The sequence below is a fragment of the Aythya marila genome (assembly GCF_965140915.1).
Source record: "Aythya marila genome assembly, chromosome: 11".
Classification (NCBI taxonomy): Eukaryota; Metazoa; Chordata; class Aves; order Anseriformes; family Anatidae; genus Aythya; species Aythya marila.
The window spans coordinates 5,348,480-5,362,994 of NC_139052.1; the positions used below are offsets into that span (position 1 = coordinate 5,348,480).

The 14,515-nt window shown below is 41.7% G+C and overlaps 1 protein-coding gene across 6 annotated transcripts in view; it reads left to right on the plus strand.

The window, feature by feature from the left end:
• TJP1 (tight junction protein 1) overlaps nucleotides 1–14,515 on the plus strand; it is a 78,131-nt gene that overhangs the window by 21,158 nt on the left and 42,458 nt on the right. For all 6 annotated transcript variants that reach the window (XM_082769273.1, XM_082769275.1, XM_082769272.1 and 3 more), the window contains exon 2: nucleotides 10,873–10,929. In XM_082769273.1, coding sequence (XP_082625399.1) covers nucleotides 10,873–10,929 — 57 coding nt within the window. The remainder of the gene's footprint in view (nucleotides 1–10,872; nucleotides 10,930–14,515) is intronic.

Sequence of the window (14,515 nt, forward strand, 5' to 3'; positions counted from 1 at the left end):
TGTTTGCACTGGGCGGTATCTCAGGCCTGCTTTTATTGCCTCTTGTCCCCTCCTCGCTCCTCAGAGGAATGGGATTCATTGCTGCTGTTTGTTGCCACCACAACTTATCTCCTCAGTAAGGTGTTCCTGGCTCGGTTTGGGTGACAGGGTGACACTGCTGCCTCTGCACGTCAGCACGAGGGAGGGGAGAGGAAACTGCAAATGTCTTCCTGATTCTTCCTTTCTTGCTGATTTTTGTAGAGCTGGTGGTATTTATCTTCAGCTTGTTGGTAGCACTGGGTCCTGAAGAGAAGGAAGCAGATCATTTAAAAAAAAAAAAAAAAAAAAAACAACGAAAGAAGAAGGTGGAAAATTTGTATTTTTTCCATAAAAACATGCTCGTAAAATTCTCATTTCAGAAACCAAACCAAGGTTGTTACCAAAGAAACGCTTGTATTTTTCAAACCTGAAGATAGTCAGGGTGAAGTTGAAAAACAAACAAAAAATAAACACCCCAAATAAACACACTATAACTGGTTGTAAAGAAATGGTGTGTTTTCTGCTACCTTCAGAGTGAGTTTCATGCTCCCCGTGAAGCAGGCAGTGTTACGATGCTGCCTGTGGGTGTGTGTCCGGCTGTGCTCACAGCCAGTGAAGAGCCCACCCGTTAGGACTTCATCTTGCTTGTCTTAGCTCCTCTGCCTGCCTGCTCCTGCTGCTTCTCAGGAAAGCCACCGCCAGCCCCTGATCCATCCCTGGTGCAGTTCAGAGCCCACCCTGAGGATGCCATAAACTGAGGTGGTGCTGCTCCTGATCCCTCTGTTGGCAGGCAGCAGCCTGCAGGTGCTGGTTTTGCAATTATGTGGGTTTGGAAAAGAAAGTTTTCTTTAAGTACTCTGCTTGCTGTGCCTTGTGTCTGCAAAAGTGTTGGGCACCAGCTCGGTTGTTTCACAGTTAGTGGGATAATAACCTGTCCTTGCCCTTCCCAGACCCCATTCACCCCTTTCCCGGAGTCATTTGAAACTGAACTTTGACAATTACTTCTGTTTTTCTCTCTCAGGAGCAGCTAACTTGAATCAATTTGATATGCGTGCGCTGAACAAAAGGGTGCGAGGACTGGGGACAGATAAGCACTTAAGCTGTAGCCGTAAGCTGCTTGGGAGGCTGGAGCTCAGCTGTTGGGCCGCAGGCTACCCGAGGCGATGCAATGGCTCGCTGCTGACCGGAGAAGGACTCGCTTCTCCAGTGCTGTATTGTTCAGTTCCAGTACTGGTACCATTGACTAAGGTTGCCTTGTTTTTGTTGGTTTTTTTTTTTGGCTTTATACATCTATAACTTAAAACCCTAGGTGGCTTTGAGTTTAGATCACTGCTATATTGTTTGGTTTGTAATCAGATGGAAGGACAATTGTGGCATGTTATTTTTTCAATTATTTAGTTAATAGTTAACGTGTTTCCTGAAAAACCACCTTTGCAAAGCTAGCAGGTTGGTGATGTCTGTGGGGAGCGAGACGGAGTGACAGGTGCTGTGACTAGGTTGTCAAACACTACCTCGTGTCTGCTTAAGCAAGATATCTCTTATTCTTTTTCAAGTAACTTATTTTGGAAAGCCAGGTAAATGGGTACTCATTTCGTAATGAAGCAATGCAAAACCGTGCATTTTAGTAGGATGGGAATAGTTTTCTTTCATGAAGAAAAATATGTTCTGCACTTGGCGTGCTTGCCTGCTCAGCAAGTTGAGGGATGTTTGGCTTGCCCGTAGCCAGGTCAGCCTTCCAGGCCTGTTACCACCACTGGTGACCAACGCTGGTGACCTGTTGGGTACCTCATCCACCCGTCCCAGTCCCGTGCCTCCCTCTGGCAAATGGGGCATTGAAATGCTGCTCCAATTCTCATTCCTCTTCTCTCGCTGACTTGTCATGTATTGAGTTTTTCTTCCTCTCAGATCACAAGCACCTGACTTTAGGGGAGGGAAATATGGCTGTTGTGCTCCCTGTTTTGCATTTTTAAACCAAACTGTTTCATGCTATTGTCTCCTACTCCAAACAATTCATATTTTCTAACCAAATTAGGGTTGTGATATTGAATGGTATTCACCTTCTTCTCTATTCTTGACTCCTGTATTTCTGTATCCTTGGCTCTTAACTTAATCTCCTTTGAACGAGTAAAGTTAATGTAAGCTTAGAGTTGTAATGTGTGCTGCAGATGCCTTAGCAGCCCTGTGACTGCTAAAATTGTCTCTTCTGAACTGACTGTTACCCAAACTTGGGGGGTGGAGGGGGTGGTGACAAAGCCATCTGTGTGCTCTTGGTCGTCGAGAGAAGGGAAGGATGCTTGGTGCAAAACTTCTTGGTGATAGTGGTAGGTGAGAATCAGAGGAAGAAATTTTGAACCTATTTAAAAACAAATCCTGAGTGACACATTTCTTCATAATGAGAATGAGGGGAAAAAAGCTAGAACATGCTGGAGTTCTGCAGCTCCTGAAGTACTTGTCAGCTGCTTCTACCATGCAAAAGGCAGCGTGTGTTTGTTGGATCCTTGCATTTCAAATCCCAGCTTCAGAGGAATTGGGCAAGTGAACCATAGCTTTTCTTGCTCGTAGTAGTTTCGGCCTTTAAAAAAAAAAAAAAAAAAAAAATCTACATGTAAGTTAATGTGTTTTGTTGTCAAATTGGAACATGGTAGGGCATCTGTAACTTGAACCATCATGCACATCTCTGAGATGTGCATTTGGTTTGAGTGATGCAGTGAGAGCAGCCCCCCTGTGCCTCAGTGCATCCCACTGCTTCTCCAGAGGCTGTCATTCGGCAGACCTGCTGAGCCTACCACCTCGAGCTGATGTTTGCCAGGTGCTTGGTAACCACATGCAGCTTTTCTGGATTAAAAGCAAGGTAAGGGATGTTCTTGCTTCAAGCGAGGTGCTCGAACACTTCGTCTGCTGCTCTGATCTCTAACTACATGATGGTAATTTTCAGTGTCCGTATCTTATATTTGTGAGTGCTTGGGCTTTTAATTTTTAATTAAAAAGTAATGTTGAGTTACATAAATCTGACTTAGGTTTCTTATATAAAACTAACGCAGTATGATTGAGTTTTCTGTGATAATGATACTGTGTTCTCCTCCTCCCCCATCAGAGAAAACAACCTGGAAGAAGTCCAGCTAATGTTCTTAACTGAGTGAGAAAACAGTAACATCGAGCTCAGTGTGAGATCAGGGACGGAGGCTGTGTCTGCAGTTGGGTGGTGGGATTTGGTTTCAGGAATGCAGTAGAAACATGAGGTTGGAAGGGACTCGAGAGGTCAGCTAGCACCACCATCCGCTCAAAGCAGTTCTCCTTAGGTGTGCCTGGGAGAAGGATCACAGAGCAGTGAGGTAGGAAGGGACCTCTGGAGATGATCCAGTCCAACGCCCGGTTCAAGGCACTGCCATCTACAGCAGGCCGCCCAGGGCCTTGTCCAGAAGTCTTGAACCTCCTAGGACAGAGACGCCACAACTTCTCTGGGCATGCTGTTCCAGCATTTGATCACCCATGTACACACATACAGAAACATCACAGGGGGAGTGGAGGGGAGGAATGTTTTTGAGAATGGAAACTAGTAATAGTATGTGCTGCTTTTAAGCACTGGTGCTGAAAAGTCCTTTTCAAGCTGCAACATGAGATTTAAAGAATTAAAACATCAGATGGAGTTTCTCAAGGATCTTGTTTTTGAAGTGATTTGAAAAAAGTCATGTCGGAGCTGAGGTTTATCTTTAAAGAGAAGATAAATGCTTTCAATGGTATATTAAAACTATACCCTCTTTTTTGAGTCTTTGTGTCCTAATAATAGTGTTCTAGATCAGCATAATGGAGAAATTATTTTGAGAAGGAAAAAAAGGTAAGCTGTGTAGGAGTTGTTTGTGCTTACCTGTGGTATCATTAATTTTTCTGGAAAAGAAAGCCAAGTGGTAAGCTGTATTTCTTCATAACTTTTCTGTTCTGTTGTGATTTTGGTTCCATTTTGCTAGTGTACTGGCCTGGAATCATGATCCATGAAATGCTGCTTGCCAGCACTTTGGAGTTCGTGATCCTACACGATTTCATTGCCAGCTGGAAAGCAAAATGGAAAGAAGCAAAACAGACGAGGGTTCCAAACTCTAAAGTAATTTTCCCACGCTTTAGAGATGGTGAAACTAGTAAGCTTTGCTTAGTTGCTGGCTGATACCCTTACCAGGTTGTTGGCGTGGTGTTCTGGTATTCTTCAGCATCTGAAGTAACTTGACCTAAGATCGCTGAGATGCATCTTCACCTGGGTCTTTGTGTTCTGGTTTGTTTTGCCTCATTACAGAATTCCTGAATGTCAGCCTTCTTGCTCTACAGGAATAACAGCATTCAGCAGGCCTGTATCAGAAGCACTTCTACAAATACCGAGACAGAACTGGATCTCTAATCTAGTCTTGATTTATTTTTTTTAATTTTTTTTTTCAACGACATATTTCCCTCTAGTTTCTGTGTATTTTACTTGCTTAGGGATTTCTTAGAAGTGTGAAGAGTTTTGGAAGGAGGGTCTGCTGATTTATGTGTTGCACCCATGAGCAGTAACAACAAGAACTGAGCAGAGAGCTGTATTTGGGTGAGGTTTGGGCCTGAGCACCCATTATGAAAAATGAAGTCATGCTAAAAAAAGAACTTGAATGTTGCATAGGATGAGTTAAATATTGAGCTGTGGTTTTGGTTCAGAGAGGAATTTGCTTATAGCCAGAGCAAGAATTACTTAGAAAAAAATGATCAGGAAAACTAGCAGAAGTGATGGGTTATAGAAAATGAAATACCTACACATTTATTTAAAAAAAAAAAAAAAAAAAAAAAAAAAACAAAAAAAAAACAAAAAAAAAACACTTATTAAGAAATACTAGAGCAGGAAGCCATGGAAATTGTATTTATTAAGGTAATATTCTGTGGGGTGGGAAGTTGTTGTGGAAGTACAGGATGAATTGAGCAGAATGGTGAAACAGCCTAGCTATTACTTAAAAAACAAAAAATGCATCCTAGTTTTTCCTTGTCAAGGTTGTTCTTCGTTACATAAAAGATGCGTTTTTCCTGTTGTCTAGATAGTAGGCAGATGCTGTTGTAGTAAAGACATTATTAACAGGAGCTTTTTCCAATATCACTATCAACAATCCTTAAGTTCAGTTGAAGTGGATATTCTGAATTCTGGAAATACCAACGTGAAGATCAATTTTTAGGCTGGTAGGTTGTGCTGTATAGACTGCACCTTTTCACGAGGTATCCCGCTGAGTAAATATAGCAGTGCTTGGGAGGAGCAACTCTTGCTTACAGCTTGGGATCCATACAAGATAAGAAAAATGCTATTAAAATAAAGGATATCCATGCTATGAAATGCTTTACCTTTTGGGTGTAGTATTTGTTTGAGAGAATAAGGCTGGTATTTCTGTTCCCAAAATAAATGATCAATTGTCACTTCTGTGCATGTATGCTCAAGCAGAAAGTGAGAGTGAGGACTGGGTTCTCAGCCTCAGCAATCAGTGAGAATTTTTTGCTCATGCACATCGTGCAAGGAAATGCCCTAGTGGGTGATTTTTCTTCCACTGAACATTGTCGTGTAGAAGATAATCCAGTAGCAACAAGGGTGGTGTTTGGCCCTGAGCTGCGCTGTCTGATCTCCCTCGTAAACTAGTCTGTCTCAAAAATACATTTGGGGAAAGAGTTTTTGCTCCCTCCAAAGAGTGCTTGAGTGAAGAAGCAGGAGTAGAGCCAGCTTGCCAAGTGTGGTGCGGAGATAGCAAACAGCAAGTGTCAGCAGTGTGGGGCTCGCTGTGCTTACCCTGCCTCTGAGTCCCCACCTCTGCCTCTACCTGCTCCAGTTGCTGGCTTCCAGGATCTGAAATAGCTCGGGTATCTCGAAAGTAGTCTGTGGGTATCTTGAAGGTAGTCTGTGGAGTAGCTGTGGTGAGCTGTGAATCGTCTGTACAAAGACTCTACGAGAAAGCTTGGACTGCCACTATTGAAATCAGATGCTAGGATTCTATTTTATTTGCAATAACAGCAGGGAAAGAGTGGTGGTGGCAGGGGGAAACAAGTATTTTTAATCAGCAAAAGCCTTTATGGTGTCTGTGTATGACAATTGGAGAGAATCTGTTGAAATTTGAGGTGGTTGCAGTTTAACTGGGAGAGGACAAAGGTGAGTGTTTGTGGAAGCCCTGCTGGTTGGCGCTGCAGGCAGTGCGCTGCTCCAAGCTGGTGCTCAGCTGCTGTGCTGGGGGGAAATGACCTCTCCATTCCCTGCATAACACTGGCTGAGGAAGATTCAGTGTTTTTTTCCTATGAACTTCCTCAGGAAGCTGTTTGTTTTGTTTTGGATATTGACTTTGGGCATAGATAGTTTTATTTTTTTAAGCAGAAGATGAATACAGTCCGTGGGACACCCAAACAAACCTGCAGAAGTTGTTAAAACAGATCCCAGTGCTGGTTGTGAAACCAGAATTAAAAGGACTGTAAGAAGTGTGATCAAGATGCAGTGATTCTGCTTCTAACCTGTACAATTCTGAAGTTCAGCAGCGTCCTATTGCAGAAGTAGACTTCCCTAAGAATAACTCGGAGAACTAATTTTAGAAGCCAATGGAAATACAATGAGGTAGATAAGATGGAAGAATTTCTTCTGTTTTGACTGCATTTATATCAAAACATATGAACTGTGCAGCTACAGCTAAGAGGAAACTTTTTCTTTTCGAAACAGGCATCAGAATTTTTAATGAAATCTTAACTTCTTTGACACAACTCGAGCTCTTTTGTAGAGCTCGACTGACTAAATGATCTTTTTTTCCTATTGTCTGATACAGCCCTTCACCAGTTTGTTCGTTCTTTCTTTGTCAAGCATCTCAAATAATAACAGGCTTAAACATTTTTCTTGTGACTTTATTTTTGTCTGGGACAATGAGGAATGCTTTTAGAAGTCATCATTTTATTGGAAGTAAGGGATATCCAAAAAGTACATGATGCCGCGAGCTTGGAGTGACAATAGTCCTCGTGTCAAAAGTTGATTGGAAGTGAGGAAGTAATTGCTTAAAAATTAGCTGTGTAAAGAATAACAAATGAAGGTTTGCAAAAGCAGTTCAGTTAAAACAGGAGGTATTTCTCCAGTAAGCTCCCTTCAGCTTGCAAAGCAACGCTCAGAAACGATTCCGGCTTGGATTGCAGGAATACCTAGGAGTTGGGTTTCAGCCTAGCAGTCCTCTAGGTGCCGAAGGCTGGAGAAGGAAGTGTGAGACTGGAAGGAACTTCATTTCGGGCACCTCGCACTATTTTAGGCATGAGATACTAGGTTCTGTAGCTGTGATTTGGATCTTTCCAAACAGAAACTTGAACTGTCTTCTCAAGCCTGCGGGCAGCCCGAGTGCTGCCGCTGATCGCAGCCTTCCCAACTGCAGGAGATGTGAAGCGAGCCCTGCTGGTGGGAAACACGGGAGTGCTGCACACACTGCCACTCAGCAGGGCTCTCCGGTGAGGCTGGGAAGAATATCTTGATGCATAAGAACAGAATTAATCCTTTGGGGGAACTCAGTCCTCAGTGTGTGTTCGTGTACCCAGAAATACGCATGAAAAAAGAAGTTGTGGGAGATGAGGCATATTAAAAAAAAAAAAAGGCAAATAAAAACACCAGCATTTGAGAAGCAGCAAGGAAATGTGAGTGGGGGAATACTTTAAGTGCCTTCTGAAGCAGATCGTAAAGGGAGCTTTCTGAAAAGATATTTACGTTGATATACTCGTACCTCAGGGAAATATCAGAAACTTGAACAAGATTTTGTACTTACAGGATTCTGAGGAAATTGTAATCGTAATTGCAAATGTTTTATTTGCATATTGATGAGCCACAAGTTCATGTATAATTTTATTTCTTAAAAACAATCAAAACCAGATCCAGTTGCCATCTACAGAACTGGGAATGCTACTAATTGGCTGTATAAAGGTGCTCAAAATGAGCTTAAGGAAACATTTTAATAAAGCGTGAGTATAACCCAGTGTTACCACAAGTCGTAATACCATCCTTCTTTGTATTACTCATATTCTTAATACATGTAGAGAACCATAGGCAATGTATAATATCAGGAGTGCTCGAATTTAGCATGCTGCCAGTTGTCCTCTTGCATTTCAGAGATACTTCATGATTTCTGTTAGGTTGCCCAGCCCTATACTGTAGCATCTTATTCTCATGTCCTTAGTTTCTGGGGTGTTAGGCAGTAAGTAGGCTGTTTCCAGCCGAGTCTCCTCAGTTACCCCAAATCAGTGGTGGTAACACTGTCATGGGTACCAGGTTTGGCACCAGCAGGCAGCAGGGCTGGCAACACCCCTTAATTACAAGCTGTGTTTGCTATTTCTACAGATTTGGGAATGACTTAAGTCCTTGCAAGATTCCTGAAATTCCTCTGCTCCTTGAAGAGCAGAGCGCTACGTGGCTCTTGTTTAAGAGCAGCTTTACAACAGGGAGCTGGGCTGATGGGGAGCAGCGAGAGCCAGTCCTTCTGCCTCGCTTGGTAGGGCACGTACCTTGCTGGGGCTTCGTCACGCGCCTCCGTCCTCTGCGAGCAGAGGCAATTCCTTACAGATGGGAAACGGACTCACAGAAGCAGTTTGTGTTAAAGCCAACATCTCACCTCGGGCTGCCTTTGAACTGCTTTAACTGTTCTTGATTGGACTGTTTGGGCATGCAGAAAGAATGAGAATAAGACACCACTTGGTTTGCTATCTGACTAATGCATATTTGATGTTTCTGAGCCGTGTGAATTTGAAATGAATGTAACTGCAAAATCTGGGGGAGGCAGTAGCAGGAGATGAGAAGAGGTCGTGTGAGTGAGAAAATGGAGAACAAAGAAGGGAAGTGGAAAGACTGAACTTAGAGAAGAGAACAGCCTGCTGACTGCACTGCCGCTTCTCCTATTTGGCGAGCGACCGCTTGTAGGAAGGCTGCTGGGCTCGGGTGTGTGGTAGGCAGTGGGCTTGGGGGCTGCGTCGTCTTGCTGTGAGGTACGAAGTCTCTCTGTTCTCAGAAGCACGTTGTGTACGCCACTTCCCTTTTTTCTTACTCGTCGTTTTGCAGTTTCTCATCGCGTACCCTTTGATGCTGGGATCCCAGCTCTCCCCCCCCGCCCCAGCAGCGCTCAGCGGGTTCAGCTGGGGCTTGCCAGGCTGGGCTGTGCCCAGAGCCAGCTGTGGGTGCCGCTGGGACGCCCGTGCCAGGTAGCTGAAGCTGAGGAAGTGCCTGCCAGGGCTGGGACAGATGGGAGAGATGGACTTGCCTGGTTAATTCCTCTAAGCATTGGAACAACCTGGTGCAGGTAGAGCTGAGGCTGCCTATTTCCATTAAATTTCATATTGCAACTTTTGCAGTCCTTTACTGGACTCCTTTTTCACCTCCTTCTGAATAGGAGTTACTTAGCTTGCAGAGGTAATTCTTCATTTGTTGAGGAGATGTTCAGCCTCAGAAACTCTTGCCAAAGCTAAGACAGAATGAGAGCATCAGAAATGGGGGAAGAAAAGCGGTATTCATTAACAGTTTAGCAAGCAGAACATTCTGTTTTGTTTCAAGGATAGCACCGCGTGTGTAAATTGTTACTGTTTTAAAATCGATCAGATCTGTTTTTAAAATGCTTAGCTGGAAAGTAAGAGTCTGCTTTGGGGCTAGAGCTGAGGGAATTTCTAATGCAAAGGGGCAATGCAATACTGGATGGGGGGAGCGAGGGCAACTGGTGGAATGAAGTGTCTGCCAGTTCAGTTGCGCCAACGCTTACAGGACAAGCAAACCCTGAAAGAGAAATTAGCTGTCAGGTAACACATCCTAACCTGAGAAATCAGAGCACAACATGTGGAGAGAGAAACTGCAGCTTTTTGGGGTCATGAGAATAATGCTGTTCGTAAACCTAGCTGCAAGTTCAGATGTTACAAAATTGGACCAAGTTTGAAAACAGGCTTGTTTCTAACTCTTTTCAGAGATGCTTTTCTTTAGTGGACTGCTTGCTTGCAAGAGGGAGGTAAAACACTGCACTCCTCCTGGCAAGGCAGAAAATGTAGCAACAGGCTAGCAGGAGGCTTCATACTGTTTGCTGTGTGCTTCCTGCTGCCTTTTTACCTGTTTTTAAGCCTTTGGCTCTTCCTTTTTTTTTTTTTTTTTTTTTTCTCTCTCCCGATCTCCCCCTTTCGAAATGTCCGTTTCTTGTGCTGTGTTAAATTGTGCCAGTGTCTGTTCTTTTAAGCAGACATGTAGGCATGTAAATATTGTCATACTGTTACTGTTTAACCTTGTTCCCTTTCTGGGACCCTTTTTATTTCTGCAATTCCACCGTGTTCACCAAAGGAACTAGCGTACGCTGAACTGCAGTCTGTTAAGTGACCTGTATGCATAATACAGTAGCACAGGTACTCTGTCTAGGCACTCATGAGTTGGTGGCAACCTGCATGTAATTAGGATGAGCAAAAGGCAGAATGCTCAGAAAATGAAAACATCAACACGTTGGATCGTAGTTGGAAAACCGAAAGTGGGTGTTGGAGCAGCTTAATTTACTGTGCCCTTAATGTACAACCTAGAGCGCCAACATCATGAGCTTGTCCTTCCCTTTAAACTTCTGAAATGTTGAAGTTAAGAAATATGTACTTATTAGAAATCTATTACCTATTTTAAATCCTCGTTCCCCAGTCCCCTGGAACAAGCACCACAAGTTCAGCTGTGATGTCTAAAGGCAGGAAATACCTAGTGAATGAGCCAGCCAGCCCTACTTTTCTGTTACTATGCAGTATGAATATTAATGTTAATTTTGAGTGTAAGTTTTTATTTGTGGTACTATACAGTTATTACAGCTATTGACAGTGAAATCTGATCTGTGGTTGTTCTTTTTCTCTCCTTAGAGCACAACAATGGAAGAAACAGCTATATGGGAACAACACACAGTGACTCTTCACAGGGTAAGCTAATACAATTAGTCGTGTGTGCCTAACTCAGGATGCTGGTAAGCTTTGAAAACAATAAGAAAAAGCCAGATGTCAGGAAGTAAAAGAAAAGGAAACCGTCGTATTCCTCTGTTTAAATTTAGAAGTGTTGTAAAAGCTCTATTTGATAGTAGCTCTCTTCATCTGTTTGTTGGGCTTCTAAGACAAGCCTGCCTACAAATAACTAAACAAGAAACCAAGCTTGAGATTACTTCTGTGCGTAACTGAAAGTGGTTAGAAACCAAGTGTCCATGCATTAGAAGGTGTACTGTAACTGTAGTTAAGTTTTTAAAACTAATTGCGAAGGCTTAAAATAGTGCAGTTGAATATAACTAAATGTCTTCAAAAGTGCCTAAATTGCTTGTAACTTCATAAAATCAGTGGCTGAAAATAGTGTCTGGGTGCACTTTGGCACCTTACACAAGATAACGTGTACTGGGAATCAGTGAATACAGGCAACTTTTACATTCAGACTAACTCTTCTTATCTGAGTTGCTCTTAGGTACATCAGGAAGTGGTTTAATTTATCATGAAGCTGTACAAGAGAAGAGATAAATATGTAAAAATGAAAATACGTAGTAATACTTTTCTAGGCTACTCTTCAAGTTTACAGTAATTAGTAGGCCAACAAGTTCTTGAACAATAGGTATTCTTTTTATAAGTAATTGCCCTTTTTTATTTTTTTTTGGAAACTGTGCAGTCATCCCTGGAAACTTTTTATATATATTTTTTTAAACTTACAGATTTAATTGTTACTGTTTTTATTTAAAAGGAGAAAAAAAATGGTAGCAATACAAGGCTTGATGGTAGTCTTAATGATAGCTCAGTTTCTCCAGAAAGGGTTATTATTCTGGTTAAACTAAGCATTAATTGAAGTGAAACCTGAAATTGAGTTCAGTCAGCATGCAAAAGAAAAATAAAACACTGCGATAACTTAACTTGAATGAATTTTGAAACAATAGGTTGGACGTAGAAATCACATCCTTGGTTTCACTTACAGTAAACAAAGTCAGAAAGTCAGAAGTTCTGGTACAGAAATTAAAGCGTGGTTTGATTATAATTCTCATTGATATATTATGTGGCAGTCTCTTGCCAACTGTGCTTAACTGTTTTGTTAACTGAGTACTTCTCATGTAGATGTTGAAGGCTGGTGGCAGCTATTGTTAATAACTTTGGTAGCAGGAATGTAACCAATTAAACAAACAAAAAACAAACAACAACAAAAAAAAACAACACATTTTCTACTTGCCAAATACCAAAACTTTTGTGCTACTGTTAAACAAATAGCAGTTTAATTTCTTTTCAACACTGTGAAGAAGCTTTTCAGGAGAGTGCACATTTGTTTGTGAGGTTTTAGATTTTGCTTTTTATTTGTCATTCTTGTAGTGTTGGGTTATTAAGTAACCTAATTAAGTAATTAAGGCAGGTTGTTAAGTAACCTGATTAAGTAAATCAGGTTACTTCTGTGTACCTGTATGGAGAGAAATACATCCAGATTTTAGTTATCCTCAAAGATAGCTGGAAGTTAAAAAGTTGGAACGGACTCAAAGCACCACTGCCGGGCTGGGGGGTATTTCTCAGTGTGAGTTCATCTCTTCCCATGTGAGCTACAGACCTGCTAGAGACCACCCGTTGTCTGCTATGTAAAACAATTTGAAGAGCTGAACCCGCTTTAGTGCGGGATACTGACAAGTCTTTTTTGGCTTAGCTGAGGGCAGTGAGCTGGCTGTGACTAATGGAAGGACTGACACTTAACCTGTACCGAACGTGTACAGGGTGGGTGCAAGTTGGGCTTCACAGCATTAATTAGCTTCCAGTGGTTTGGGGCTTTTTTTTTTTTGTATGCCCACAGAGCTCCTTACTTTTTTGTACGTTTGGTCAGTATTTACCTTAGAACTGAAGGTAGACAAGTTGTTTGAAAAATCTGGTTGAGAATAAAGTCTTGGGAAGCTCCCTTAGAAGAGCCAGCACCACCTAGTTGGTACCAGTGTAATGGCAAGCACATCTTGGGGGTCCTTTATCTGTGCCACAAGGAAGCTACTGCACTACGATGCGCTGTGCCATTTCGGTTTGCTTTTTTTAGTGGTATCTGGTCAGAATTAGTTAACAAACATCAGTGGTCCTTACTCATTGTAGTTACCAGCTTTAAAAATAGAAGGCAAGTACAAGTATTTTAAGTAATACATGTGTGAGTCCAAGATGCATAAAACATTCTTGACTTCCTTTGTTCTTGTTTTCTGAGAGCAGTTTCTGTGCTGTTGGTAATTCCAGCACTGACAGTTTTATTTTGCTGAAAGCCTGTGGTGTTTTCCAAGATAACTCCATTGCTCCTGTGCATGGTGCAATTGGATTCCTTCAGTTCTTTGTTCTCTGCAAGGCTAGACAAAACTGTAAAAGCAAAAAGAGGTTTTGATAGTAATCATCACATTTTAGGAAAATAGTTACCATTTTGTGTATACCTTTTTAAATACATCTAAAGAAAATAAAAAGTGTATTAGCAAGTACTGTGTGAGGTGTTCCTACCATGTGTCCTCCATTGATTAGCTGTTCTGATACCTCAGACACTGATATATTACCTTCTAAAAATGCTTCTGCTTTTTTTCTTTCACAGGGCGCAGTTGCTGTATGTAATGTCTCCTTATAAAGCAATTAATAGCAGTTAGGAAGCCTCATGCACCTTGAAAGGATGCATGTTTTGGTTTTTGATGGTGCTTTTTTTTGATCCGGTAGTGGTCCTTTAAAAAGATGATATAACGCTGTGGAGTGTTTGGAGGATAAAGAGAAGGATTGTTTTATGTAGGGAGTTCCTCTTGAAGAATGCAGCTTCACTCACTTCTTCCTGTAGGGTTTCTTTCTTTGACCTTTACGTTCCAGAGATGATATTGCAAATTAGGGACAGAGTATACTGAGTCCCAGTAGTTGCAGTATGTATGTGTCAGTTCAGGCACTTTGTGTTTCTTCTTTTTTTTTTTTTTTTTTTTTTTTTTTTTTTCAGATGTGAGACTTTTTTTTTTTTTTTTTGGATCCAAGTGCTTCAGGTATCTTACAGAACCCGTAACGGAGCATATACGGGATCTTACTGCTGTGATTTAACATACTGCTGCAATTCACCAACTACTGTTGATAAAAGTTGTTATATCCAATTCTGGGGGGATGGGGAAGAGGCTTGAACTTCTAGCCACCTTTTTTTGTTCCCTTTCTCTACTATACTTCTAACTTCTGGGCCTTTTACGTAGCTCTTAAAATACTGAGCCAGCCTCAAATCCAGTTAAAGCTTACCAGATAGCTCCAGTTTATCTTTTACCGAGAGTTTTTCTATTTTTATAAGGTGAACTGTAAGTGATTTGAAGGAGGAACCATGCACTTTGTGTTGTAAGTGGGATTTTTTTCATCCTTGGAACTTATGTTCTCAGTGTTTAAATACTAGATGTGTTTTTTAAACCTTGTAAAATAGGAATCATGTGTACATTGCTTCCTGCTGTTCCCATGCTGTTAAACTGATCAGGAGTAAAACTAAGATACCTGTCTGTATCTTAGATACTGTGGTGATCATCTTATTATT